Source organism: Nelumbo nucifera, chromosome 1 (genome assembly GCF_055504915.1).
Source record: "Nelumbo nucifera cultivar China Antique chromosome 1, China Antique-T2T, whole genome shotgun sequence".
In the NCBI taxonomy this organism is placed as follows: Eukaryota; Viridiplantae; Streptophyta; class Magnoliopsida; order Proteales; family Nelumbonaceae; genus Nelumbo; species Nelumbo nucifera.
This window is the reverse complement of record NC_142649.1, coordinates 103,552,937-103,579,348: the sequence shown is the minus strand read 5'-3', so window position 1 is coordinate 103,579,348 and position 26,412 is coordinate 103,552,937. Positions and strand designations below refer to the sequence as shown.

General features: G+C 44.6%; 1 protein-coding gene across 1 annotated transcript; it reads left to right on the top strand.

Moving 5' to 3' along the window:
* The first annotated feature begins 15,095 nt into the window (after nucleotides 1-15,095).
* On the top strand, nucleotides 15,096-17,299 carry LOC104608592 (uncharacterized). Its single transcript, XM_010274624.3, has one exon. It carries the CDS (start codon nucleotides 15,772-15,774, stop codon nucleotides 17,026-17,028), a length of 1,257 nt encoding a protein of 418 aa, XP_010272926.1. The 5' UTR covers nucleotides 15,096-15,771; the 3' UTR covers nucleotides 17,029-17,299.
* Nucleotides 17,300-26,412: the final 9,113 nt, after the last annotated feature.

The window sequence follows — 26,412 nt, the reverse complement described above, 5'->3', positions numbered from 1 at the left end:
ATATTTACATAACAAATTTTATATTAATATATATAGAAATGTTATATATTCTTTTATACTAGACTAGAATTAAATAAAAATTTTAATTTGTAAAAAGTCATAATGTTATAATTAAAATGGGCCTCTTTACCAATATTAAATGTGCAAGCCCGAGCCCGAGCCCGGCTCGACCATCGGGCCTAGATCTTGAACCCAAGCCCAACCCTTATATAAAGCCCGAAGCTCTAGCCCGAGCCCAAAGCCCGATCTATCGATCTATACACAAAATGTCTTAGTTTAAGTATACTTTTATAAACTAATATTATATTAATTTAGTAATAATTTAATAAATTAATAAACTAATTTATATTTCCTAATAGTAAATTGATATTTATTAATAATTTAAAAAGCATATATATATATATATATATATATTATAACATAAGTACTTTTTTATATATGTAATAGTATCAGGCCGAGCTTATTTGAGAAAGCCCGAGCTCGAGCCCACGAGCCTAAAATTTTGTCCAAGCCTAAAAAATAATGAGTCAAGTCGAGCCAAGACATCAAGCTATAATGGTGTGTATGTTGGAAACGAGATAAGTTTATTTTCAATCGGTTGTATTTATATTTTTTAGTATTTTTTTATAATGTCATGGATCAAAAATATATACTAGATTATTGAATTTGGTTGCAGACTTGCAGTCATATCAGCTATACGTAACCCAGAAAGAAAAACTTCGTGCATCACATGTATGTATATTCAAAACCCATTTATTCAAGGGCTTTTAGCATATAACGGCAACTTTTGGGGTTTAATATTAATAAAAGTAATATATTCAAAAAAATTTCAAAAATAGGTTAACATTTTAAAAATAATATCAATAAAGACAAAAACATTGTTCATCTTCTTCTTCTTGCCATTTGTTCACCAGAACCACCGTCTGCTGCCGCCCACCGCCGCCTCCGGCAATGTTGCCAGAGATGGGTTGTTGGAGGCAGAGGCAGAGGTAGCAGCATTGGACAGAAAAATCACCAGTGCCACCACTGCCACCTCTATCTCCGGCCACCTCCGGCAATGTTGCCGGAGGCGGAGGCGGCGACAGACGGCGGTTCTGGTGAATAAATAGCAAGAAGGAGAAGATGAACAGTGCTTTTGTCTTTTATTGATATTATTTTTAAAAAGTTAACTTATTTTTAATTTTTTTTAAATATATTATTTTTATTGATATTAAACCCTAAAAGTTGCCCTTATATCTATTACCCCTTTATTCAAACTTCGAAGATCAAGTTGCTGTTGATTTGCAATTTTTCGGTCATATTCTTTATTCACAGTGATAGTTTGATTTTGATTTGCATTTGGCATTCGTTATTTTGAGGGTTTATCTCCTTATTACTATTAAATTGCCTTTATGAACACTGAATTTTTTTAATTGCAAAAGGGAGATAAATCCTTAAAATAAGGAATGCCAAATGCAGCCTTAAAACTTTTACACAAAAACTTCTCCTAAGAGAGATATGGGAGAGGCACTGAGTGCCTTCACACACAAAGCAAGAGATGATGACAAATAGAAGAGGCAAGAGGTAGGATTGAAGAGAGACGCAGTCATTTTAATGGTGAATGGAAATACAAATTAAGGAATATGAAGAGAGAGAGAGAGAGAGAGGGAGGGAGGGAGGGAGGGAGGGAAGGAGGGAGGAAAGATAGAGTGATTGAGCTAAAATGAGGGTTTCGACCTATTCAGATGAGGGTTTCGTTGCAGACCTAAAATGAGTTTGTTTGAGTTCCATTTCCAATAGACCCCTTAACTTTCACTTTGCAATAAAGGCCCCCTCTGTTTGAGTTCTATTAACTTCGAAAAAGATTTACATTCAGCTGTTTAGATTTTTTTAATCCCCAAACTACCATTTTCTTATACATTTGAATGATTTATGATTCAATTAGTTTTCTAAATATAATATTGAAGTCCTCTCAGTTGCTCCAATAGATCTTTGCAGATTTCAAGATGGATTCAATATTCAAATGATACATTAGAGGTTTCTTCCTAATAGATATAAATCTAAGGTTCCTGATGATGCGCGATCTGGTCACTCCTACCTGGCAGTGGCTGCACTCCTAGCTGGCAATGGACAAGGTACCTGCGAAGAAGAGGGTGAAGGATTCTCGAGGAGCTCGCCCAGCGGAAAATCGGGTGTATATTAATGCTCTGTCAAATCGGGTGTAACCGCCTCTAATTCTCTGCCGCAGTCATTATTTGCCAGGGCTGAGCAGGTGGGCGCAGGTAACCGTCACAGGGTACGGCCCTGTCAGTCGAGAGACATTTTTCGAAGCTGGCAGGCACGCCGTCGCCTGACGAGGGACATGGGCGCAGTCCTCTGGATTGGTAGGTGTTGCGCCGTCTGGCAAGAGATGTGGGAGCGGTCTGTCGGGAACGGTCTTGTCAAATAAGAAGCTTCCCGAAACCTAGGGATTGCTCAATAGCGAGCCGCCTTGCAGCGAGCTGCCTGGTTCCGAACTGTTAGGCTGGGTTTTAGCGAGTTCATTACGCCAAGTTATAGCCAGGCTGTCATGCTGAGCTGTGACCTACGTTGAGCCATATTCACGTGTCGCCTAGTTAGGAGGTCGGGTCAAATCACCCTCCATCAATTGCCCCCCACTCCTCGGGCTAAGGGTCTTGCTCTAACGCGGGGAGTTCATAAAGTGACGGGTGGATTTGACCCGTAATTCAAACTACCTTGACCGACCGCGTGAGGTACATGCGCGGATGTCACGCGATTTATAGATTCTACGGGCACCAAAAAACGCGCTAAACTGCCTTCAATCTCGGAAGACGTGTAGCCAGTTTAGTTATGAGCCGTTAGATTCACCTTAATCAAGACCGTTGGTTTCCGGGCACAGTGGCTATAAATAGGAGGGCCCCAGGCCTCATTTATTTTTACACCAACTTGCCTTGCTTTTGATTTTAAGGTTGCGCCTTTCGCCTTGATTGCTCGAGCCTTCCCCGTTCACGTCGCTTTTCTCAGTTCTCTTTCTGGTGAGTCCTTTGCCTTGTCAAACAATGTCTGGGTATCCATACGACGGTGTCTTTTCCCGGGACAGTAATCAGGACGAGGTCCCCTCGAGCTCGGGGGGAGCTTGGGGGTTCCCCGAGAGGTAGGCTCTAGAGGCACCGGAAGCCTCTGGTAACTTGGCTTCCACTTCTCGGAGTCAAGAGCCAGATAGCTTCGGCCCTTCCTCCATGTCAATGGAGAGACTTCGGGCCCTGGTTTTCCAGTACGATCTCTCAAGGGAGCTCATTTATAGCCTCCCAACCGGCAACTATCCCTGGGAGCATGGTCATGATGAGATCGTGATCTTTGAGGAGCAGCTCGTGGCTGGTCTTCAACTCCCTATGCATCCTTTAATAGTGGAGGTCCTCACCCACTTCAACGTCACCATAGACCAATTGCACCCGAACTCTATTCGGAACTTGGTAGGGACTATTTCTTTGTTTTTCGAGTACTGTCTTCCTCTATCCCTCGACACTTTGCTATCATTATGTCAATCAAAAATGCCTCCCCCGGAGCCCCTCCAAATAGGCACTCTTATTATTTTTCCCCCGTCCTGGCTTCAAGCTTCTCCACGAGTTGCCTAACAGGATTCCAGCCTGGAAACGGGGTTATTTTATAGTTCGCAACCCCGAGGGGTGGCCCTTTCTGACCCATTGGAGGGCTACCATTCAGGATCCGGGCGTTAGCTTGGACCCGAAGGTTCCGGAAAAGCTGCAGTCCTAGGCGGAGGTCGACTTCCTCTGTTAGGATTACTTGGCTGAGGACAAGCTCGTGCAAGCTGGTTTGAGCCCCGGTAGGTCACCTTTAGGTCTTTCTCCCCCTTTTTTTTTCTTGCTGGGCTAACGCCTTTTATTTCTTGCAGCCAAAATGTCGAGTGTGGATGTGCGTCGTCTCTTGTTGAGCTCCCAGAAGCGTAGGGCAAAGAGGTCTCACCTGGACCGGGCGTCTACTTCTAGGGCCACCAAGTTCGAGGCCGTGGACCCGTCTTTTGTTCCGCCGTCGGAGGTCCCACCCATGTCATACGAGGGAGTAGCCGCAAAAGGCGGTGAAGAAGAAGAGGTCCTACCTCCGGGGCAGTACCCTTCAGCCGAGCCGTCCAACCCCTCTGCCTTTCCAGCATTCCCTACCGAGGGGCAGGATGAGATCATCACCAACTTCCTACTGGCCTCACGGAAGATCCGGGAGTCGACCTTCCACGAAAAGATCGCGGCATGGTCTGAGATTCACCCTAGGCAGCTCTTGGGGCTGGCCTCGTCCCACTATATGGTGGTAAGTGCTTGCTTTTTCCCCTTCTCTCTCTCTCTTCTTCTTCTTTTTTTTTTACTTACCTCGGTTTTCTATCAGCAGGTGAACTCCGCCCTCCACGCCATGGTCTGTTAGACGGTCGTTCACTCCCAGGATGCCCACCACCAGAGGACGGAGGTGCGGAAGCTCCAACGCGAGCTCGACCGAGCCCGGCGCGAGGTCCTCCAGGCTCCGAAGGGGAGCGAGGCCCAGGGACTGCTTGTCCAGGACCAGGAAGCGCGGATCTCTCGGTTGACCGAGGAGAGCGCCCGTTATAGGGAGGAGTCCTCGAGGGTGGCTGAGGAAAGGGAGCAGCTTCGTCAGCAGGTTCAAAGTTTGGAGGCCACGCTCCATGAACGGACCCGAACCTTCGATGCTGTTGTGGAGGAAGAGCGGGTCAAGGCGGTGGACTGCTTTAAAGAGTCCTCAGAGTTCGAGGACCTCCAGGTTTACTACGGCACGAGGTTCTACTGCTCGGGGTTCAAGCTTTGCCGGTACTTGGTCCGGAAAAAGTTCTCTGGTCTTAGTCTTGACGGGATTACCATGAAGGACCTGGCCCCGGAGATGGCAGACGCACTAGAGGAGGGGAGCCTGACTCCCTGGAGGAGTCTGACGAGGATGTGGAGGCGGTGAACCCTTGATGTTGGGGTTGTTCTTCTCTTTTTCTTTTTCTTCTGGACTTTGGAGTGCATGTTCCCGGGTGGCTGAGCCCGATTCTCTTCTTTTTTTCTTTCCTTCTTGAAGTACTCTCCCGGGCCGTTAGGCTTGGTTTTTTTTTTTTATAAGAACCTTGGTATGAAATGTTTGTTTTTGCTTTGAATGGTTCCTTTTTTGATCCAAGTCATGTAGATAGGTTACCCGAGATGTCGAGCTGTCGAGCTGGTAACACGCAAGGGTAACTGAAGAATCGTTTTGAATTACACGAGCTACTTTGAGCGCCGAGGTCTTTCGTTAGCTCGGCATTTTAGCCCTTAGGCTGGGGGAGTGACTTATAGTCCATTCTCTCAGAGTTCGCCCATGCTGAAGAGGCGACCGAGTGCTGAGGTCCTTAGCTCGAATTTTTGGCCCTTAGGCTAGGGGAGTGACTTATAGTCCATTCTCCTGAAGTTCGCCCATGCTGAAGAGGCGACCGGGTGCCGAGGTCCTTAGCTAGGCTTTTTGGCCCTTTGGCTCGGAGAATGACTTGTGGTCCACTCAGTTTGGTAATTACAGGTAATATTGTCTTAAGTTGACAATGTTCCATGCTCGAGGTACCTGCTTCCCTTCTAGGGTTTCGAGTTCATAAGTTCCTTCCCCGAGCACCCGCTTTACTCGGTAGAGTCCTTCCCAATTAGGCCCGAGCTTACCAACGTTGGGCTCAGGTACCATGACTTTACGAAGAACCAGGTCTCCGACGCGGAGGTTCCGCTTCTTGACCCTGGCGTTATAGTACCGAGCTACTCTCTGCTGGTAGGCCGCAATCCTAAAGTATGCAAGGTCCCGTACCTCATCAAGTAGGTCGAGGTTGGTGCATAGCTCGTCTTCATTTGTTTCGTCATCGTACACTTTCAAACATAGCGTGAGAACCTTGATCTCAACTGTGATGACTACTTCGGTGCCATACGTGAGGTTGAAGGGGGTCTCGCCTGTTGTGGTCTTCACCGTGGTTCGATAAGCCCATAGTACACTGGGTAGCTCGTCCACCCACAGTCCTTTAGCTCAAGCTAAGCGTGCCTTTAGTTCGCAGAGAATGACTATGTTTGTGACCTCCGCTTGGCCATTCACCTGAGGGTGCGTCACCAAGGTAAAATTTTGTTGTATTCCTATATCTTTGCACTAGTTCTAGAATTTAATGTCTTCGAACTACTTTTCGTTGTCAAAGATGAGTACTCGGGGTAGTCCGAAACGACAAACTATATTCTTCCAGAAGAAGTTCTGCACATTCCGCGTTGTGATCGTTGTGAGGGGTTTGGCCTCCACCCACTTAGTGAAATAATCAACTCCTACCACTAAGAACCTCCTTTGTCCTGTCGTTGGTGGAAATGGTCCGAGTATATCGATCTGCCATTGTGCGAAAGGCCACAGGCTGGTGAGGTATTTTAGGTTGGCAATGGGCTGGTGGTGGATGTTGGTGTTCTTCTGACATTTGTCGCACTTCCTAAAGAACTCGATCGCATCTGCCTTCATTGTTGGCCAGTAGTATCCCTGTCGTAGTGCTTTCTGAGCGAGAGCCCTGCCCCCTAAGTGTCCACCACAAAGGCCCTCATGAGTGTCGTGGAGCACGAGCTCGGCCTCGGAAGGTCGCAAGCAACGCAGATAGGGGAGCGTGTAAGATCTTTGGTACAGTCGTTCATTTATCATGATGTATTTGGCTGCCTGATGCTCTACCCTTCTAGCAGCATTACGATCTACAGGGAGGGTCCTGTGCAGTAGGAAGCTCGCGAGTGGATCGATCCAGCTCGGCTCTGCTTGTACGACAGGACTGACCTCCTCTGCCCCCCTGAGAATGCTAGGCCGAGGCAAGTTCTCTATGTACACGGTTCTCATGGTATTATCACTTGTGCTGGCTAGTCGGGAGAGGGCGTCGGCCTTAGCGTTCTCAAATCTCGGGATTTGCTGAATGAAGTAGGACCGGAAGTTGAGCAGAGCCTCTCTTACTTTGGCTAAGTAGGCGACCATGGTTGGCTCACGAGCTTCATATTCACCTGTGACTTGGTTGACCACGAGCTGGGAGTCACTGCAGATGGCGATGTGCTTGGCTTTCACTTCATTTGCTAGAGCCAGCCCGACTATTAACGCCTCGTACTCTGCTTCATTGTTGGACGCAGCGAACTCAAAGCATAGCGCATACTCTAGTTTCGCACCGCTTAGCCTGTATAGAACGATTCCAGCTCCGCTGCCCAGCTGATTTGACAAGCCGTCCACACGAAGGATCCAGGGCTCCTCATCGTAGTTCGGGTTTAATCTAACTAGGAAAGAAGTCGCACTGTTTTCTCCCTCGCGGTGCTCTTGCTCCTCCGGCCTGGGAACTTCGGTGTTGAAACTACATTCTGCGACAAAGTCAGCTAAGGCTTGGGCCTTGACAGCAGTTTGCGGGTTGTGCTGGATGTCGTACTCGCTAAGCTCAATGGCCCACTTCGTCAACCTACCAGACACCTCGGGCTTGAGCAAGACTTGCCTCAAATGCTTATTGGTGAGAACAACAATAGTATGAGCTTGGAAGTACAGACGAAGCTTCCGAGCTGCAACAACTAGAGCATATGCGAACCTTTTGATCTCTGGGTACCTCGTTTCTACCCCCTGCAACACTTTGCTAACATAGTAGATAGGTCGTTGGACCTGACCTACCTCTTTTACTAGTACCGAGCTGACTATCTCGTCACTCGCGGAGAGGTATAGCTCCAAAGTATCTCCGACCTCGAGTTGGGTCAAGGTTGGGATGTGGGTGAGGTACGTTTTGAGCTCGTCGAAAGAGAGCTGACAGTCTTCAATCCATTTGAAGCCTTTGCTTTTAATTGACTTGAAGAAAGGCAGGCATTGATCTGTCAATTTGGACATGAAGCAGCTCAGAATGGCTATGCGGCCGTTTAACCTCTGAACCTCCTTCAATTTCCGGGGTGGTCTCATATCTAAGATTGCCTTAATCTTTTCAGGGTTAGCCTCAATGCCACGTTGGTTGACAATGTAACCTAGGAATTTTCCCAAGGTGACACCGAAAACACATTTGTTTGGGTTTAATTTTATGTTAAATTTACGCAAGATTTTAAAGACAGAATGTAAGTCTTTTATTAAATCACTTGAAAACTGAGTTTTGACGACCATGTCGTCTACATCGCACTCTACTTTATTGCCGATCAACGGCCCAAACAATTTGTTTACAAGTCTTTGGAATGTTGCCCCGACGTTTTTCAGTCCGAAGGGCATGACCTTGTAGTAGTACAGGCCGAACCCCGACATTTTTCAGTCCAAAGGGCGTCTAAGAAGCTCAGCAACTCATGCCCTGTGGTCACGTCCACCAAATAGTCGATCCTGGGGAGTGGGAAGCAGTCCTTCGGGCAGGCCCGGTTCAGGTCAGTATAATCGATGCACATGCGTCATTTACCATTAGTCTTTTTTACCAGAACAGGGTTGGCCACATAGCTCGGGTAATGGACTTCCCTGATAAAGTTGGCTGCGAGGAGCTTCCTGAACTCCTCATTAATTGCTCTCCAGTGCTCCAGGGCTAGGTTGCATTTCTTCTGTCTAACGGGCCTAACTACAGGATCAGTGTTCAGTTTGTGAGTGATGATGCTAGGGTCTATATCGGGCATCTCTACCGCGGACCATGCAAAAACATCTAAATTTCTAAGTAAGAAACTTACCAATTGAGATCGCAGGGCCTCCTCGACAAAAGTGTCGATCTGAAGTGTCCGATCTGGGTCCCCTGTCGAAGTTGGCACGGAAACAGTCTCTTTCGTAGGTGCAGCCCGCTCTTCTTAATGCTCTACAAGTCGCTCTAGGTCAAGGTCGTCTGCCACCTTGGCTTTTCCTTTGAGAGCGGTAATGTAGCACTTGCAAGACTTGAGCTGGTCGCCTCGCGCTACCCCAACTCCAAAGTCCGTGGGGAACTTCTTCGCCAAATAATAGGTGGAGACCACCACACGTAGGGCATGGGTAATGGGCCGACCTATTATGGCGGTGTACGGGGAGGGAGTCGCGACTACCAAAAGTCATGGTTAAGTCTCACTATGCTAGGCCAGGTGCCGACCTCCACAGGTACAGTGATTCTCCCCAAGGGCCTGACTTCCTCTCCACTGAAGCCCACCAGGGGAGTACTTGTGGGCTTGAGGTCGCTCTCTTGGAGCTGAAGCTTGTCGAATGCGGCTTTGAAGAGAATGTCTGCCGAGCTGCCGGAGTCGACGAGGATGCGCTTCACCTCGAAATCATTGATCCTTATCTTCACGACGATCGCATCATCGTGAGGGTAGTGGACTCCGTGCACATCATCCTAGGTGAAGAAGATCGGTTCCTCTGTCCTTGGCCGCTTCGGGGGGTTCTATTCTTCCCTTCCGATCTCATGAACTGAGGTCTGAGTTGCGGCGGAAGTGCAACCCGCAACAACCGATCCTCCAGATATCATGTGTATGGTCCCCCAAACTGACCTCTCTTTGGGAGGTGGCCACTGCGGCTGCTCGCCTTGCCTGCTACTAGACTCGGGGGCCTCTCTGCCTTGCTCGCCTTGCCGATCTGCTTTATTATCATTCTATACAAAATTTCTTAAATATCCGCGACGAATGAGCTCTTCTATCTCGTTGCGGAGGTTCTTACAACTTTCGGTACTATGACCGTGATCTTTATGAAAATTATAATACAAATTTTTATTTCTAACACTCGGGTCTCCTCTCAGCCGAGGTGGCCACTTCACATACGGGCATCCTTGATCGCCATGAGAATCTCGGCCCGCTTTGCGTTCAGAGGCGTATAGTCAGTCCTTTCTGTTGGGGGAGCTCGGAAAGGCTGACTTGGCCTTCCTCCCCGAGCTGGGTCTTTCTTCTTCTTGCTGGCCCCATGGATCGAGGACTCAACTTCTCTTTTCCTCTTTTCAGGCAAACTTTCACTCTTCTAGTTAATCTCCTCCTCCGTCCCTATGAACTAGTCCGCGAGCTTGAGGAACTCGGTTACAGTCTTAGGCCGGTTGACAACTACATGCCACTTAAACTCCTTGTGTGTTATGCCTCTCTTGGCAGCTGTGAGCCGCACTGCAGGGTCCAGGTCAGGTATCTATAGGCAAGCGTCATTAAACCGCTTGATGTAGCTGCGGATAGACTCCCCTTCCCTCTGGACTATGCCGAGGAGACTTTCTTGGGTTCTCGAGCATCTTTTGCTAGTGATGAAGTGGAAGGTGAAGACCTACACGAACTGCGCCCAACTTTTTATTGTCCTGGGTGCGAGATTCCTGTACCACGTGCGGGCTACTCCTTTGAAAGTGGTAGAGAAGGCCACGCACATGCAGGACTCACTAGCCCTTGCCCGGTGCATCTGCGACTGGAAGGCATCCACGTGATCATTCGGGTCAAATGATCCAACATACTTGTCCAGGAGAGGTAACTTGAAGTCCTTGGGCATCGGGACGGCCAAGAGTTCAGGAGACAGAGGGGATGGTACAGAGAGGAACAGAGTGGTTTTCACTTCGTTCGAGCTTACTTCTTCTTTTTCTTTGAGTTCGGGCAAGTGGTGTGTCGTAGTTTGGGAGCTCGGCGATGTCTCCTCTGCTTCTTTGCAGGCTCTGCATTGGTGCTGCTCACTTTTGTGTTGTCAGGAATGGTTCTTGTAGGGAGTGGCTCAGACTATTGATGGCGACTGTGGATCGGTCCTTGCCTGGAGTTCGCGACCAAGACTTCGAATCAGTTCTCAAGGAGAGGGGCCATGAACTCAGAAAGCTGAGGTGATGCGGGTCTGGGAGGCTGAGAGTTCCCCGACCCAACCGCACGCGGAGAGCTGGGTGTGACTAGATTTTCCCTCCTGCCACGGGATGAGACTTGGCTCCCGGGAGGATTTTGGGCTTGGGAGGTCCCTCCCCGATGAGAGGGGCATTCATTCCAACGGCGAGGCTTAGTTTGCTACGGGGCCGGATGTCATGGTGGAATCGATGATTGGTTCAGAGGCAACAGGGGGAACTGTTGTTGATATTGTTGTTGGTATACATGGTGTAGAGCTTGCTGCTGGTACAACTGAAGTTGTTGGACTTGCTGCACTTGAGCTTGTATGGCTCACATGCAATGCATCAGATCTTCAAGCAGGTACAATTGAAGTTGTTGGACTTGCTGCACTTGAGCTTGTATGGCTCTCATGCAATGCATCAGATCTTCGAGCTGGTTTGGCCCGGCTAGTGGGGGAAGAGAGGGCTCAGTGAAAGTAGTGCCCATTGCGGAGGGGAGCAGAGCACTCACCGGTGTCGCGATCTGAGGCACGTTCAGCGTCGGGACCCCGTCTGCAAAGAGAGGAAGGGTAAACTGTCTGACACACACTATAGGGAGTTGAGGTTCAGGGGAAGTGTTTGTGCCTGAGTTGTGTCCGATGTTGCTAGAGGAGGCCATGGATACTGAGGTTGCAAAACTTGGTGGAAGAAGGCTTTTCGAAGCGATTCCCATAGACGGCGCCAAATGATGATGCGCGATCTGGTCACTTCTATCTAGCAGTGGCTGCACTCCTAGCTGGCGGCGGACAAGGTACCTGCGAAGAAGAGGGTGAAGGATTCTCGGGGAGCTCGTCCGGTGGGAACACTCTGATGCTTAAGTTAGAACTCGGTGGAGAACTCAACGAGTTGTCAAGAAAATGAGGGCTAGGAGTGAATATGCGCAATTACCTTTTCCCTTGGGAGTTAGAGCCCTTATATATTAATGCTCTGTCAAATCGGGTGTAACCGCCTCTGATTCTCTGCTGCTGCCGTTATTTGCTAGGGCTGAGCAGGTGGGCGTAGGTAACCGTCACAGGGTACGGCCCTGTCAGTCGAGAGACATTTTTTGGAGCAGGTAGGCACGACGCCGCCTGACGAGAGACGTGGGCGCAGTCCTCTAGATTGGCAGGTGCTGCGCCGTCTGACAAGGGACGTGGGAGAGGTCTGTCGGGCACGGTCTTGTCAGATAAGAAGCTTGCCGAGACCTAGGGATTGCTCAATAGCGAGCTGCCTGGTAGCGAGCTGCCTTGTAGCGAGTTGCCTGGTTCCAAACTATTAGGCTGGGTTTTAGCGAGCTCATTACGCCGAGTTATAGCCAAGCTGTCATGCTGAGTTGTCACCTACGTTGAGCCATATCCACGTGTCGCCTAGTCAGGAGGTCGGGTCAAATCACCCTCCCTTAGTTCCATTTGGTTTTTCTTGATTTATTGGAGAAAGAATGGTAATTTTTATATTTTAAGATGAAGAGAGAGATTCATGTTAGCGAAATGAAACATTAATTTAAAGAAACTTGCTTTACTATGTTAGTGAAATGATTCTTTTTATTTTGGCTAGTTTAATTTGCAGAAAATGAAGATATTTTTGGATCGGATAGGATTTAAGACAAACGGGTGAGGAAAAGATAATAAGAAAAGTTCAATTGGGTATTTTGGTAATTTAATGCATTCCATCTTGCAACTTAACAGCCAAGGGTATTTGTCACAATGTGAAAGTAGTTCAGAGGGGTCTTTGTTGCAAATGAAAGTTCATGAGGTAATTATCATTGACTTTATATAGTACAGGGGGTGGTTGGCACATGCTGATACCTCGTGTTAAGGACAAGTGTCTCTTCCTAAATGGGAGAACATTAAGAGGGCCAAAGGATTCCATCCCACCAATTAGAACTTCAAAGGAAAGAAGAAATTAAAGCAAAAAGGCATTAAAAGTACAAAATAGAAAAGAAAAAAAAGCATTAACAAAACAAACAGCTTGAGTTAGAAGTCGAAACCTAAAAAATATAAAGCTAGAAGTCTTGGTTTGGTTTTATTTTTTTATTTTATTTGGTTCATTTGGGGCAGCCCTTACCCCCCAACCCCCTCAATTCTTTGTGGCTAAAGGATTCAATAATCAAGGCCATCTTTGGTTGGTTGGCAAAAGCTTTATTATTTCAGTTCTTATTCATTCTAGACAAGAATGGGAAAGAATGAATTACATGAGACCATTTGGTTACAAAATTCTTGGCATAGGCCTCTTTCATTTTAAAATGAAAAATGAATCTATGGCACAAAAATTGACATAACTTGTATGGCCACGGCCTCTGTCCATCTTGTTTTTTACTAGCAGATGGACGGCAGTCATTCATTTGTTGGCCACCATTGTCGTGAAAACTTGTGTTGATGGACATCAACCACTGGCCATCTACCAAAAACAATCTATACCGGTGGTTTATGACTATTTTCACAAAACTTCTTTCAATATGAGGTATGATTATATGATTTTTACTATATTTTATGATTTTCTTAATATATATTATCTTTATTGAATATAATTTTGTCAATTTGATGAAATTATTATTTGTTAGATATTTTGTACTGTTTTATGTTATGAGTTTTATTTTTAATTTTACATTTTTTAAATTCCATTTCTATTTGAAAATTCCAAGCTCTATTCTTCATTTGCACAACTATCTACTCAATTCAGCAAACTAATTTCTTTTTAATTAGTTTTAAATAGTTGTTAATAACTTCCTTTAAATTTTCTTTTATGTTTTTTCTATCTAACCAAATGCAAAAGCTATTTTAGTTTTTTGTCTTTTTTTTCTTTTTTATATTTTGTGTTATTGATGTAGGATCCACATGGTAGATTTGTATTTTATGGGTGTAGGTATTTCATGTTAATTGTTCAATGACACGATTGATTATATTTTTGAAAGCTGATTTCTATATATTTTTATCCATTCTAGAATTTTATTATTGAAAATATGAACAAGAATGAGAATTGAACCCAAGTCTCTACCCAAATGAATCAGCAACTGTACCAATTGAGCCACCCATCAGTTGGCGAGTCGGTTGGGTCGAGGTCCCAAGTAATTGTTTCATGGTGACCAAATTTCAATAGCCAAACCTGTCAGACCAGAAATGACCTTAGAAGTTACAAGTCTGAACCCGGTCATAACAGAACCTGAGGTTAATTCAGACAAGTGATAAGCCACCTGAGCTTTCTCACCTGTCTTTGATTAGGCTTTGCTTAGTCCTCAGACCAAATCATGGCCGTCTGCATTTACTTTTCTCGAAAAAGTAGGAAAAGGAAAGAAAAGGCAAGAAACCTTTTCGAACCTTGTATAGATTTTATTTCTTTTCTTTCTTTTCCTTACCTTTTCCTTTAAACCAAATATAGATTAAATGGACACAAAACTTTTGCATAAACAGGGCTTGAGTGGACAACTACTTCCCTAAGCTTAGGCTTTCCCCAACTTAGAAAGTGGTTAAGCTGGATAAACCCAACCCAATTCGGGTTGTAAATGGTATATGATTAGAATTAGATGTAGTATCAGTCTACCGAGCCAATATGGTGCTTCTCTTTTTTTCCTTCATGGTGGCAGTTGGATTTGATCCCAGCCCCTACTGGAACAAGTAGTCAGAAATACAACCTTAAGTTGGTCGCTATAGTATATTTTTGGCATGACTTTCGTTTATTAAATAAATATTTATACTTAATTTATCTTTAAAATTGAGAGAAAAGTGGTTGGTAAACGTTTTGGTAATTGACAATTAAACACCACTAGACACCTTACATCACTAAACAATGAATAAACGCTTAACCATTAAATAAAACATTAAATAAAATTTCTCCCAAATATTAACATACTATAAATGCGAATTACGAAAAATGCTGATTTTACGGTAACATGACACCGTTTATCAAATAATAACATTTGTATCTTTTACTAAACAGGGGTTCCAATTTTCTTAACAGGAGGCAGGATCGTGAGTCATAACACTTACCACGTGGCAAAAAGTTTCTCATGTGAAACAGAAATGTATCAACAACCCAGTTACAGCCTACATTCAAAGAATAAAAAAAAAAGGAAAAGTATTTGAGCAACCAACGTTTGTAAATATTGATTTTACATAAATATTAAAATATTTTAATTTAACTTCTACAGATTGGACGTGTGAGGCCAAGGCATTTAACCTCCAAGTGAAAATTATGTAAGAACAAAAATACCCTTATTAAGATTATCCTTGCCAAGTGTTAACCTTTGATAGAAAATGGAGTCAAAACAACAAAATCGAGATTATCCTTGCCAGGTGTCAACCTTTGTTAGAAAATGGAGGAAAACGCTCCTGCCCATAAATTAAAAAGAAAAACCCTTCGGCGCTAATATCGGAGACGTCACCTTTCGGTCTCAGCCCTTCTTCTGGAAACCGGAAAAACAAGCTCCTTCACAAAATCACAAACAACTACGGTGAAACTGGTTTTTCGTGGAGCCGTTGATCAACCACCGCTTTTCCTCCATTCATTCCTCCTCTACCACAACCTCACCGCCTTTTACCTCTTTTTCCCCAACTTATTTCCTTCTTTGTCCTTCCAGTAAAATCAATAAATCCTCTCATCCTCCTCTCTCCCTTTTTGCCCCTGTTGATTCACACAACAGCCTCTCCACTCTCCAGGCTGCTCCCCCTTCTCCGGTCGACAGGGGCTGCTGATGACTTTCCGACGATGATTCCCTAAAGAAGAAACATCTTGGGTATCTCAGAAACAAAAGTACTCCCGTCGATCTGGACAGGTGAAAGCAATGGAGGTGCAGCGGATGAGGCAGTTGATGCTCCTCTGGTCAGGAGTGCAAAGTATCCGTGTGGCCCTCGTGGGTGGAAACCACACCGCTGCCCGGTTTTGCACTCGCTAAGCCCCCCTTCCCTCTCCTCTCGCCTGTGTTTTTCTCTGTCTCTGTCTCTGTTTATCTGAGACTAGCCTAACCAACCTAGTTAACAGTAACACAACCAGCTCTCATTCCTATCAGAGCCAAGAGCCAAGCGGCCATCCAAGATCTCTGAAAGGAAATGGAATTCGGTCGTGGATTTCCGGTCAATAACCAGACAAAGATCAAACACCTTCACGGGGAAGGTGAGATCAGTCTGAATCCCGATAACCAGCTCACAATTATGCTTCCTGACTCCAGGGTTCTTAGGGTTATCGCGCGATCCGTGCTTTTAGCCTTGATCATTGCGACATTTCCATGGATCGGACCATACTTCATTGATGGACTTCCCCAATTGAATTCTAACCTCAATGGTTCTCAGGCCGATTTCGGACCTGAACCCATTAATGTTGAGTTCTTGCCTGAACTTTTTCAAGACTTAGCCAACGAGGGTCTCCTTAATTCTGGCGGCAAGACCCTCCTTGTAAGCCAGGGCGGTGGCGAGGAGGTGATCACTCAGAGTCCCCTGTTCACTGATGATAATTTTGTGGATCTCATCTCTGAGTTCGACACCGAACGCCAGAGTTTAGTCCCAGATGATACATTTGATTTTGCGTTCGCGCCCGGCTTTGGCTCCGGTGAATTCATCGACCGCACTCTGAAGATTGGCGGTATTGCAGCTGTCCAGTTGAGCGACAACCCTCGGTATCCTTTCCGCAAGCCCTCTAATTACAAAATTGTCTATATCCGGAGATTTGCATCTACAATTGTGGCAATGAAGAAAACTGGCCCCGCCGAGATACTATCAGGGACTTCGCCGATTAAGAGACGCCTCAGTGCATTCGCTTCAGAAGCCAAGCAGGCGGCACTGAACAGACTGGAGGACGCGCTCCTTGAACCACCACGAGCATCTAAGGTGGAGTTGGGCAACTACTTAAAGACCACCAGATACCTCCCGGACTTGATGGAGGATTCACTGGAAGGGTACCCGCGACACGTCTTCATCGACGTTGACTTGCAGGTGAAAAGCAACGCCAGTCCTGGTTGGTTTGAGCAGAATTACCCAACAAGAAATAAGGATTTCGAAGTGTACAAGATAGACATGGTGACCACCGATGAATTGTCACCGGACAAGGGAGTGCCCCAGATGGAGATGTCGGATTGGTTGTGGAAGAATGTGAAGGAAGAAGAGTATGTTGTGATGAAGGCAGAAGCAGAAGTGGTTGAAGAGATGATGAAGAGCAATGCCATCAGCTTGGTGGACGAACTGTTTTTGGAATGCAAACACCAAGGTCTATGTGGGAGGAAGAGCAAGAATAGGAGGCCCTATTGGGAATGCTTAGCTCTCTACGGAAGGCTGAGGGATGAAGGAGTTGCTGTGCATCAATGGTGGGGGTGACTGAAAAGAGAGTTCAATTTCTTGTGCCAGAGCTTGAAACTATTTTCTGGTTTTTCTTGTTTTTTTTCTGTTGTTTGTGACTCTCTGTGTGTGTGCTTCAGTGTCTGTGTTTGTTTGTGTTAGTGTAATACAGAACTTTTCTTCAGTGTATACGAGCGAGAGTGTGAGTTGGAAGAAGAGTCTTCTCTGATGTTGTTAGGTTTTCTTTTGTATTTCAAGTTTGACATGGAGGCTACTAATCTAGTTGTTTCTCATCAGTTTCTTGGGATAATTTGCACCGTTTATTTTATGGAATCAATCGTGGTAGTGTAGCAGCAGTTCAGAGTAAGGACTCAAAAAGGAGTCCTTATCTTCTATGACAGTATGACCCCAGATGCTGTCCTCTCTCCCTCTTTCTCTCTCTCTCTCTCTCTCTCAAAACATATAGTTTCAAGACCTTTTCTGTCTGTCCCATTGTCCATTGCACTGAACTCTGAATCGAGTTCAATTTCGGTCCTTCCGACCACTCCCACCGATGAAGACAATCAAATTAACCATAAACTTGAAAAGAAAATAAAAACCAATAATTTTTAAGCTTGAATCAGAAACTTTGCTGCTGGTAATGGAGCTTCATTGTGGTTGTGATTCATAAAAATCCCCAAGCACTTGTTGTAGTTGCTTTAGCTGCTCAACACTCCATTTTTTTTGAGATGGTTGTGGGGTTTGATCCTGTCAGCCGACACCTTCCAACTCCAAACTACAACATTTTTTTAATATGCTCCGCCGCTGGTAGGGACTAGGGAGCCATTATCTTTGGTTTTGGTACATTGATGGGCCTCGGCCCCATAAAAACGTATGGGCCCATTGAAATTATTTTGTTTGTTGTGATGTGTGTTTGCTGCAGAAAAGATGCAATTAGAAAATTTGTCTTTTATTTTCATGTGAGCCCCCACCTATTTGTCCTATAATCCATGTATAGAGTGAGTGGATTTGTTGGTCTGCATGTGGGTTTTATGCTAGGCCACATTTGTTCTATATCAACTAAGGTCTTTAATGGGGACGGTAATTTCTAGCCTGACCCGGCCTCGACATACCATCTACTATTATATGAATTATATGAAGTATACTATCAATTTTATACATATATTATGTGATACAATATCAAATATTATATATAAAGGGAGATATTTGTTTTGGGTTTCGTGCAACTGAGCAGATCCTAAAAGTTAAACTCAAGTGCTATATATTATGAATATTAATAGTTATTTGCACACATGCATATTATGTGCTATCCTACATAGTTACATTATATGCTAAGTTCAACTTAGGCCCAATCCATGATCACCCCTGTTCTTTATTTTCAATGTATATTATATGTTAGGCCCAACCCATGATCATCCCTGTTCTTTATTTTCCAAGTGTATTCTGTATCAAATTTTGGGGTAAAATTATATTTCCTACACGAAATAAACTTAGGGGATGTTTCATCCATTAATATAGAGCATCATTGTGTTGTAACGTTTAAAATATTATACAATTATGTATTGATACATATTATACAATTATGTATCAATTTTTGAACTCATCAGAAACGTTATTCACTTGGAGTCGGGGGACTTTTATTTGTTTAAATGTTAGAATCCCTCCCAATGTACCTATTTAAGAAATATTCAATTGAACAAATTTAAAAAAAAAAAAAAAAAACCATGTTATGTTACCCTTTGAGGTCTTGATTTCTTTTAAAGGGCTACACAACGGGGTAGCCCATCCCCCAACCTAGGTGCAAGTGGGATTCAATTTAAAGCCTCAGTTACGACCAGAAAGAGACCTTACCAATCATTTGAGGTCTTAGATGCTGCCACATCAGTGCCATAATGGCACCTACACTAACTGCTAGAAACAGAAACACATTTGGTATGCCCTATTTACGATGGAAGCTGCGAGATAACACAATGAGGAGACTGGATCTGTTTCTCACAGAGTGTGCCCGACCTTACAATATATTTTGATCGTACATCGGGAACATCTACCTTATTTGTATTTATCATTCATGAGAAGCTATTTCTAATACACAGTGGAATGTGATTGTGAGGTCAGTGTGAGGCACACTCTGTGAGGAGCATATCACAATTCCACAATGAGGTGTTATTTTGAGAAGTTTTGAGAGGTGTATCAACCAATTTGTACTTTTAAAATACCCCACCTTGATTTCAGCAGATAATAATGCTAAAAGCAGGCAACCGGCATTTTTTACAACCAAACAAGTTTATGGTTGCAACAGAACATTGGGTGGATATTTTGAGGTTGAAATGTCTCTAACTTTAGGGATGGCAATTAGACCTGTTCATGGGACGGGTCGGGCCGGGCTTTTACTATGTATTAACAAATTTTTTTAAGGCCTGAGCCTGAGCCCGAGCCTGGCCCGACCATCGGGCCTACAACTTGGCCCGAGTCCGACTCTCATAAAAAGCCCGAAGCCCGAGCCTGGGCCCGGGCCCAAAATTTAGCATATACTATTATTATTATTATTAATGTTGAAGCAGTTGAATAGAGAGAGAGATAGATTGAAATTATAAAGAAAAGAATAAAATATATATATATATTAAATTATAAATATATATTTTAATAAATATTATATTATTTATATATTTTATATAATATATAAAATACATATTATATATTTTATAAAATATAATACTGAGTCGGGCCGGGCCGGGCTTGAAGGGATGAGAGATCCATCCTATGGACGCCCAAAAGATTGCGGAATAAGGGGCGAATTTCAAAAATTTTTCTCTCCCTTCAACTGGGAATCGTATTCCCCATTTAGAAAATCATATTTTCAAGGATCAATCTTGAACCATAAACTGAACCAGATCTGAACCAAAAGGAGTGGGAGAGGATTATACCTAATACGGAGAAATACTATCTCCCAATGGAGGTGTTCACGCCCAAGGAAGGATCCAAAATCTGCTCCCACTGAAGATGGCGCAATGAAGGATGGAGCAGAATCAGCAATGTTCTTCAAAAGAACTTGACCCTTCGTAAGAATCAACTGGACGGCTTGTGAGTACAGCTCCAATCAATCTTTTCCTAAAGATTGAAATCAAGATCCAATCTTGATTGCTCCCAAGAATTGGAGATCGAACTGAAGGAATGGCAATGGCAGGAAGGTGGCGGCAGGAGAGAATTCGTAGTATGCAGGAAATTTCTCAATCTCTCTTTCTTTAAGAGAAGAATGCTGTTGATAATGTAAAAGGCTGCCGCCCCCTTCCCCTTTTATAATCTCAAAGGGATCAGCTCCTAATCAGATTAGGAGTTGCTAATCCAAATCATATTTGGGTTAGAAGTCCCTTAGTGATAAGGGATAATCCTTATCTTATCTACAAATCAGATCAGCTGTCTCCTAATCTAATTAGGAGGTTTCCAGATCTAAATCTTATTTAGATCTTGGACTCTCTGAGTGGATAGGGTCTAAGCCCAATCCTTTTAGCTGACCCACTTCAGAATTCGCCCCATTTAAATGATTGATCAAATCAGCCCAGTTCGAAATGGGCTTAAGGCCCATTAAGGTTATGTACTCAAAAAACCTTCCAAATTGCTGCCCAGTTGGGCTTCCTTGTATGGCGTGGGACCCAAGCATTGATCTACACATCAGCCACATGGGTTCAGCCCAGCCTTTGTTACAAGGCCTGGCCGAATGCACTGCTGAAGACAGTGTACCCCCTGAAACCCATCAAATGAGCTCTATGGGCCCAACACTTACACTAAGTGGTCCCTGGGCCAAGCCACCTTGTAACACCTAGGGACTGTGGGCAGATGCAATATTAGCCCATCAGGCATTATCCTCAATGGTCTTACACTTAACCTCTCAGCCCATAATGATCATACACTGCCCGACAAGAGAGGACCTCTCCCTCGGTTGCAAGGAACAGTGTTGCACTCTCCACTCATATGGATCCCGGGAATTAAAACCTTCTTGCAAACAATTTAGAAACCATACATATATACTTTTATATCTTATATAAAATATATTTTGCAAAACAAATCTCAACGGTTGAAATCGGCTGCCGGCAGTCTTGGTTTCCATCAGTGAGAGTGCATCCCCGATCATTACCTTTGTCCGACAAAGGGGCTGATTCTGTCACTATGATCACCCACTCAGATGAATTCTCGGACTGTCCCAACATACCCAGGTTTTGACCCCCGCTAAGGATCTCACTGATTGGTACATCAAAGATAGCCCAATCCGACACCTAGTGCAGTATCATAATCGAGTCTAGGGGTCGGGTGTAACTTTCCAGTTTTGCCCATCAATCTCCAAGGTCCAGGGCAATACTGGAAATCTGGTCCATTTCAAAAATTCAATTAATCCTACACTGTATGTGCCTAGGGTCTCACCCTGGCAGCTGAGACAAGCCACCCCAACCGACTTGGTGGCACTACAGTGTCAGCCTTGTCAGGATAGGTCTCCCCAGACCGACCCACTGGCTGTGAACATTCTAAACTAACACGAGTCTCATTAAGTGTCCAGTTTAAGGGTATTACACAGAAACATACCAAGGGAACATGAATCAAATATGTATCTTTATTCATTTACAATACTCATAAAGTACATCATTCTGATTGAAGCTAAGGGCGTACAAACTGTCTAACAGCTCCCACTTGCACTTAGGTCCAATCAGGTACTAGCCGGAGTCCCATGCTTTCCACGTGTTTCTCAAACACTTTCTGTGATAGTGGCTTAGTCAATGGGTCTACCACATTCTCTGCTGATGCTACCTCTTTACACTATCCTCCCGTAGGTCCAGCGTTGTCATACAACAGTGGAATGGGTGATGTGCTGAATTAAAAATTCAGGAATGAACACCTTCATTCATAAGGCAGCCTCACTTACGGCAATGCTTTCGGCTTGGGTTGTGGACTATTAATTTGCTACTTAGGACCCCTGTTTGCTGACATTCAGGAAACAACACACGATCCTATCATGAAACCAAATCCAAATGAAGACTTTCTATCATTTGGGTCTGACTGGAAATCGGCATCTGTATACCCTTGGATCTGTAGTGAGCTACCATCGAATACTAGACAAAACTCTTTTGTCCTTCGAAGGTACTTAAGTATGTTTTTCACGAGTGCACAGCATGGCATACATGATGCTCCCTACGGCAGAGGCATAGGGAATGTCTTTCATGCCATCAATCTCCTCAGAAGTCTTGGGAGACATCTTCTTGGAGAGAGTGACTCCATGCCTGAAAGGAACATTTCCTTTCTGGGAGTTTTCCATGCTGTATCTTTTGACTATTTTATCAATGTAAGCAGATTGGGATAATCCTATTATCCGCTTCGATCTATCTCTATAGAGTCGAAGACCCAGTATATAGGAGGCTTCTCCAAGATCTTTCATGGAGAATTGCTGTGAAAGCCATACTTTCACCGTAGTTAACATTCCTACATCATTCCCAATGAGTAGAATGTCATCTACATACAAAACCAAGAAGGTAACCTTATCTCCACTGAACTTCCTGTAGACACAGGGTTCATCCGGATTCTGCTCGAAGTCAAACGATTTGACAGCAGAGTCAAAACGGATGTTCCAACTTCTAGAAGCTTGCTTAAGTCCATAAATGGATCTATTAAGTTTACATACCATGTTTTCCTGACCCGCAGCAATGAAGCCTTGTGGCTGCTGCATATAGATATCTTCAGTAAGATCTCCATTCAGGAATGCAGTTTTGACATCCATCTGCCAAATCTCATAATCATGGTATGCTGCTACAGCTAGCAGGATCCTAATGGACTTAAGCATGGCCACAGGCGAAAAGGTTTCCTCATAATTGATGCCTTCTTTCTGAGTGTACCCTTTCACCACCAGACGAGCCTTGAAGGTCTCAACTTTACCATCGGGGCCCTTCTTCCTCTTGTAAATCCATTTGCAACCGATTGCCTTTACCCCGGAAGGCGGATCTACTAGAGTCCAGACTCCATTGGTCTCCATTGAGTCCATCTCCGCTCTCATGGCCTCTACCCACTTCTGGGAATCTATGTCCAACATAGCTTCCGCGTAAGTCACGGGATCCTCCTCACTAGTCAAGGTTTCCACCAGGTAACTATCCTGGTCATAACCATAACGGACCGGTGGCCTGGATGCCCGAGTGGATCTTCTAAGTTGGTCACTACCTGGAACTTGTGGGACATCTCCCACTGCTCCTGAGCTCTCCTCATCAAGAACAACTTCCTGACGATGGGTGTCCAGGATATAGTCGGTTTCCAAGAATTGTGCATTTCGACTGCAGAACACTTTCTGCTCACTTGGGTCATAGAAAAGGTAACCTACAGAGCCTTTTGGGTAGCCTACAAATAGGCAACGGCTGGTCTTAGATTCCAACTTGTCTGCACTCGTTCTTTTAACGTGTGCTGGACAACCCCAAATCTTCAAGTGTCTGACACTTGGTTTCTTTCCGGTCCAAAGTTCATATGGAGTATTCGGAACCGATTTGGTTGGAACCCGATTCAGCACGTAAATCGCAGTCTCTAATGCGTAACCCCAAAAGGATGTGGGTAACTCTGAGTGTATGAGAAGCGACCGGACCATATCTAATAAGGTCCTATTCCTCCTCTCTGAAACACCGTTAAGTTGTGGTGTAGCAGGAGGAGCTAATTGTGATACTATCCCATTGTCCTTTAAGTAGTCCCTGAATTTGTCAGAGAGATATTCGCCACCTCGATCTGATCGAAGGGCTTTAACTTCTCTCCCTAACTGTTTCTCGACCTCTTGTCTAAACTCTTTGAACTTTTCAAAGGATTCAGACTTGTGTCTCATTAGGTACACGTAACCATATCGTGAAAAATCATCTGTGAAGGTGATGAAATACACGTGTTGATTTCGTGTCCTAACGCTCAGGGGACCACATACATCAGTATGTATTAGGTCAAGTGTGCCTGTACATCTTTCAGTCTTACCGTAAAATGGCCGTTTCGTCATCTTGCCTTGTAGGCAAGGCTCACAGGTGGGAAGATCTTCTACAGCTAGAAAATCCAAAGGACCATCCTTTACCAACCTTGTGATTCGGTCAACACCGATGTGGCCAAGTCGGTAATGCCACAGACACGTGGGATTAACTGTATCACGGGCTCTGTTCTTGGGGTTTTCAACCGACGTAGTTTCGGTTATGTTAGTTTCTAGAGAAGGATGTAGAACATAGAGACCGTTCTCCAGTTCCCCGTATGCGATGAATCTGTTGTTTCTTTTAATAGTAATCGTATTACTAAAGAAGACAGAATAACCATCTGCACACAGTTTTGAGACAGAAATCAAATTTCTTCTTAAATTTTGTACATAAAGACAATCTTTTAGTACAATTTTTCCTTCTCTAAAATATAATTCCACGGTTCCTATGGTCGCGGCTGCAACGGTTGCAGTAGTCCCCAAGTAGAGTGTGACTTCTCCTTCACTCAGCCTTCTGCTTACCTTGAACCCCTGCAGTGAGTTACACGCATGAGTTGAAGCCCCGGAGTCAATACACCAGGACGCAGAAGCTACCAATAAATTGGTTTCTATAACACAAGTTTCGAAGTTACCTTTCTTGGATTCCAGGTAGGCAGGACAATTCCTTTTCCAGTGGCCGGTCTTCTTGCAGAAGTGACAGGCATCCGATGCTTTGTCTTTCTTCTACTTCTTGCTTTTAGTGGCTTTCTTCTGAGGCTTCTTTGCCTTCCTCTTTCTCTTGCCTGTCTTGCCAGCTTCAACAAGCATGGCTACAGGCTCATCCTTTTTAATCAGTTCTTCAGCTCTTTGCAACATATTGCTGAGCTCTTGTAAGCTGACATTCAGCTTGTTCATGTTATAGTTCATGATGAACGGATTAAAGGAAGGAGGCAAAGAGTTAAGGATAGCATCTATCTGGGTTGCAAGGTCCAGCCCGGATCCAAGAGCCTCCAGTTCGTTGATGTATCCCATCATCCGAAGACAATGGTCGTGAACTTGTTGACCCTTGGACATTTGTGTGGTCATGAACTGTTTCAAGACCTTTTGTCGAGTAGAACGATTCTGCTCTTCATACATTGTCCTGAGACTGTCCAATATGTCTTTGGCAAGTTCGATCTGATCGAACTGCCTCTGTATCGGATTGTCCAAGGAGGCAATGATGTAACACCGGGCAAGGGAGTTTTTCTCCTCCCATTCTTGATAGTCTCTCCTTCGGGCCTCAGAAGCCCTATCTCCCGGACGCTCCGGGGCAGGATTCTTTGCCACTTTGTCAAGTTTTTCAGAAGCAAGGACTAGCATAAGGTTCCTATACCAGTCAGCATAGTTTGGGCCCTTCAACTTGTTGTCATCAAGTAGCTTTGCAAATGATCCATTTGCCATTTTCTGATAAAAAAGCAAACATCAGTCCACGACCTAATTTTGATTCATGTTCATTTCATAGATATGGATTTTAATCTACGATCCATTTCCATTTATTCATCTCTGAGATTTCCCTCCTTTCTCAGTGACGGAGACTACGGGTTGTCTCTGGAAATGTGGGAAATCACATAGGGTGCATGAAGCCAACTGTTTCAGCTGCAAAACCCCACCACCTTTCTGTGAAGGATCATATCCATTCATCACATGAGTTTTCCCTTTGGCCTCTGTCAGACAAGGTTCAGAGCCGTTTTCAGGTAAACCTTTCTGTCCAGTGAGTGCTTACCCATCATATTCGTGAACGCCAAGGTACCGTGAGAGAGTTCCCATTTTCTGGTGAAGCCCCTCCCACATCGGTCTATGACGCCCCTATCATCTTATGAAACACTTAGACAAGCCCAACAGCAAATGGATAGCCCATTTATTGGTGCGTTTCCTCATTACTGAAGGACCCATCTTCGTGCTAATGATGGAAGGCCTTTAGAGAGTTCATCATATGAATCTCCCTATCACATGCACTCATATTATCTGGAGGGAATAGATAATTACACCCTAGTTCTATCTTTAGGTCAAACCAAAGTGGCTCCCACTGACTTTCATAAAGCCAAATTTTGGTGGGCCTAAATTGGCTAGGGTTCCGCACGAGACCTCATGATGAGGTGTGGGGCCCACCACTGAGGGAGGTCATCCAATGACCAAAAGGGACACCATGGCAATGATGTGCATTCAGCCATGGTGTGCGAAAGAGCCACTGTCGATTGAGCATGGGCCAAGTACTTATGGCCCATGTACGTAGCACATCACACATCCATACATCACATGCAGGGATAAATTGATCCAATCAATTAATTATCTGTAAAGCCCATTTGAAGCCCATTTTAAATCCATAATATTAACCATTAACATTATCTAGGTATATGGGCCGAACGGTTCAACCCATATAGCTTTAAGGGTTAAGTGGGCTTTTAGCAATTTTAACTATTTAAAACTGGGCCTTTACAGGT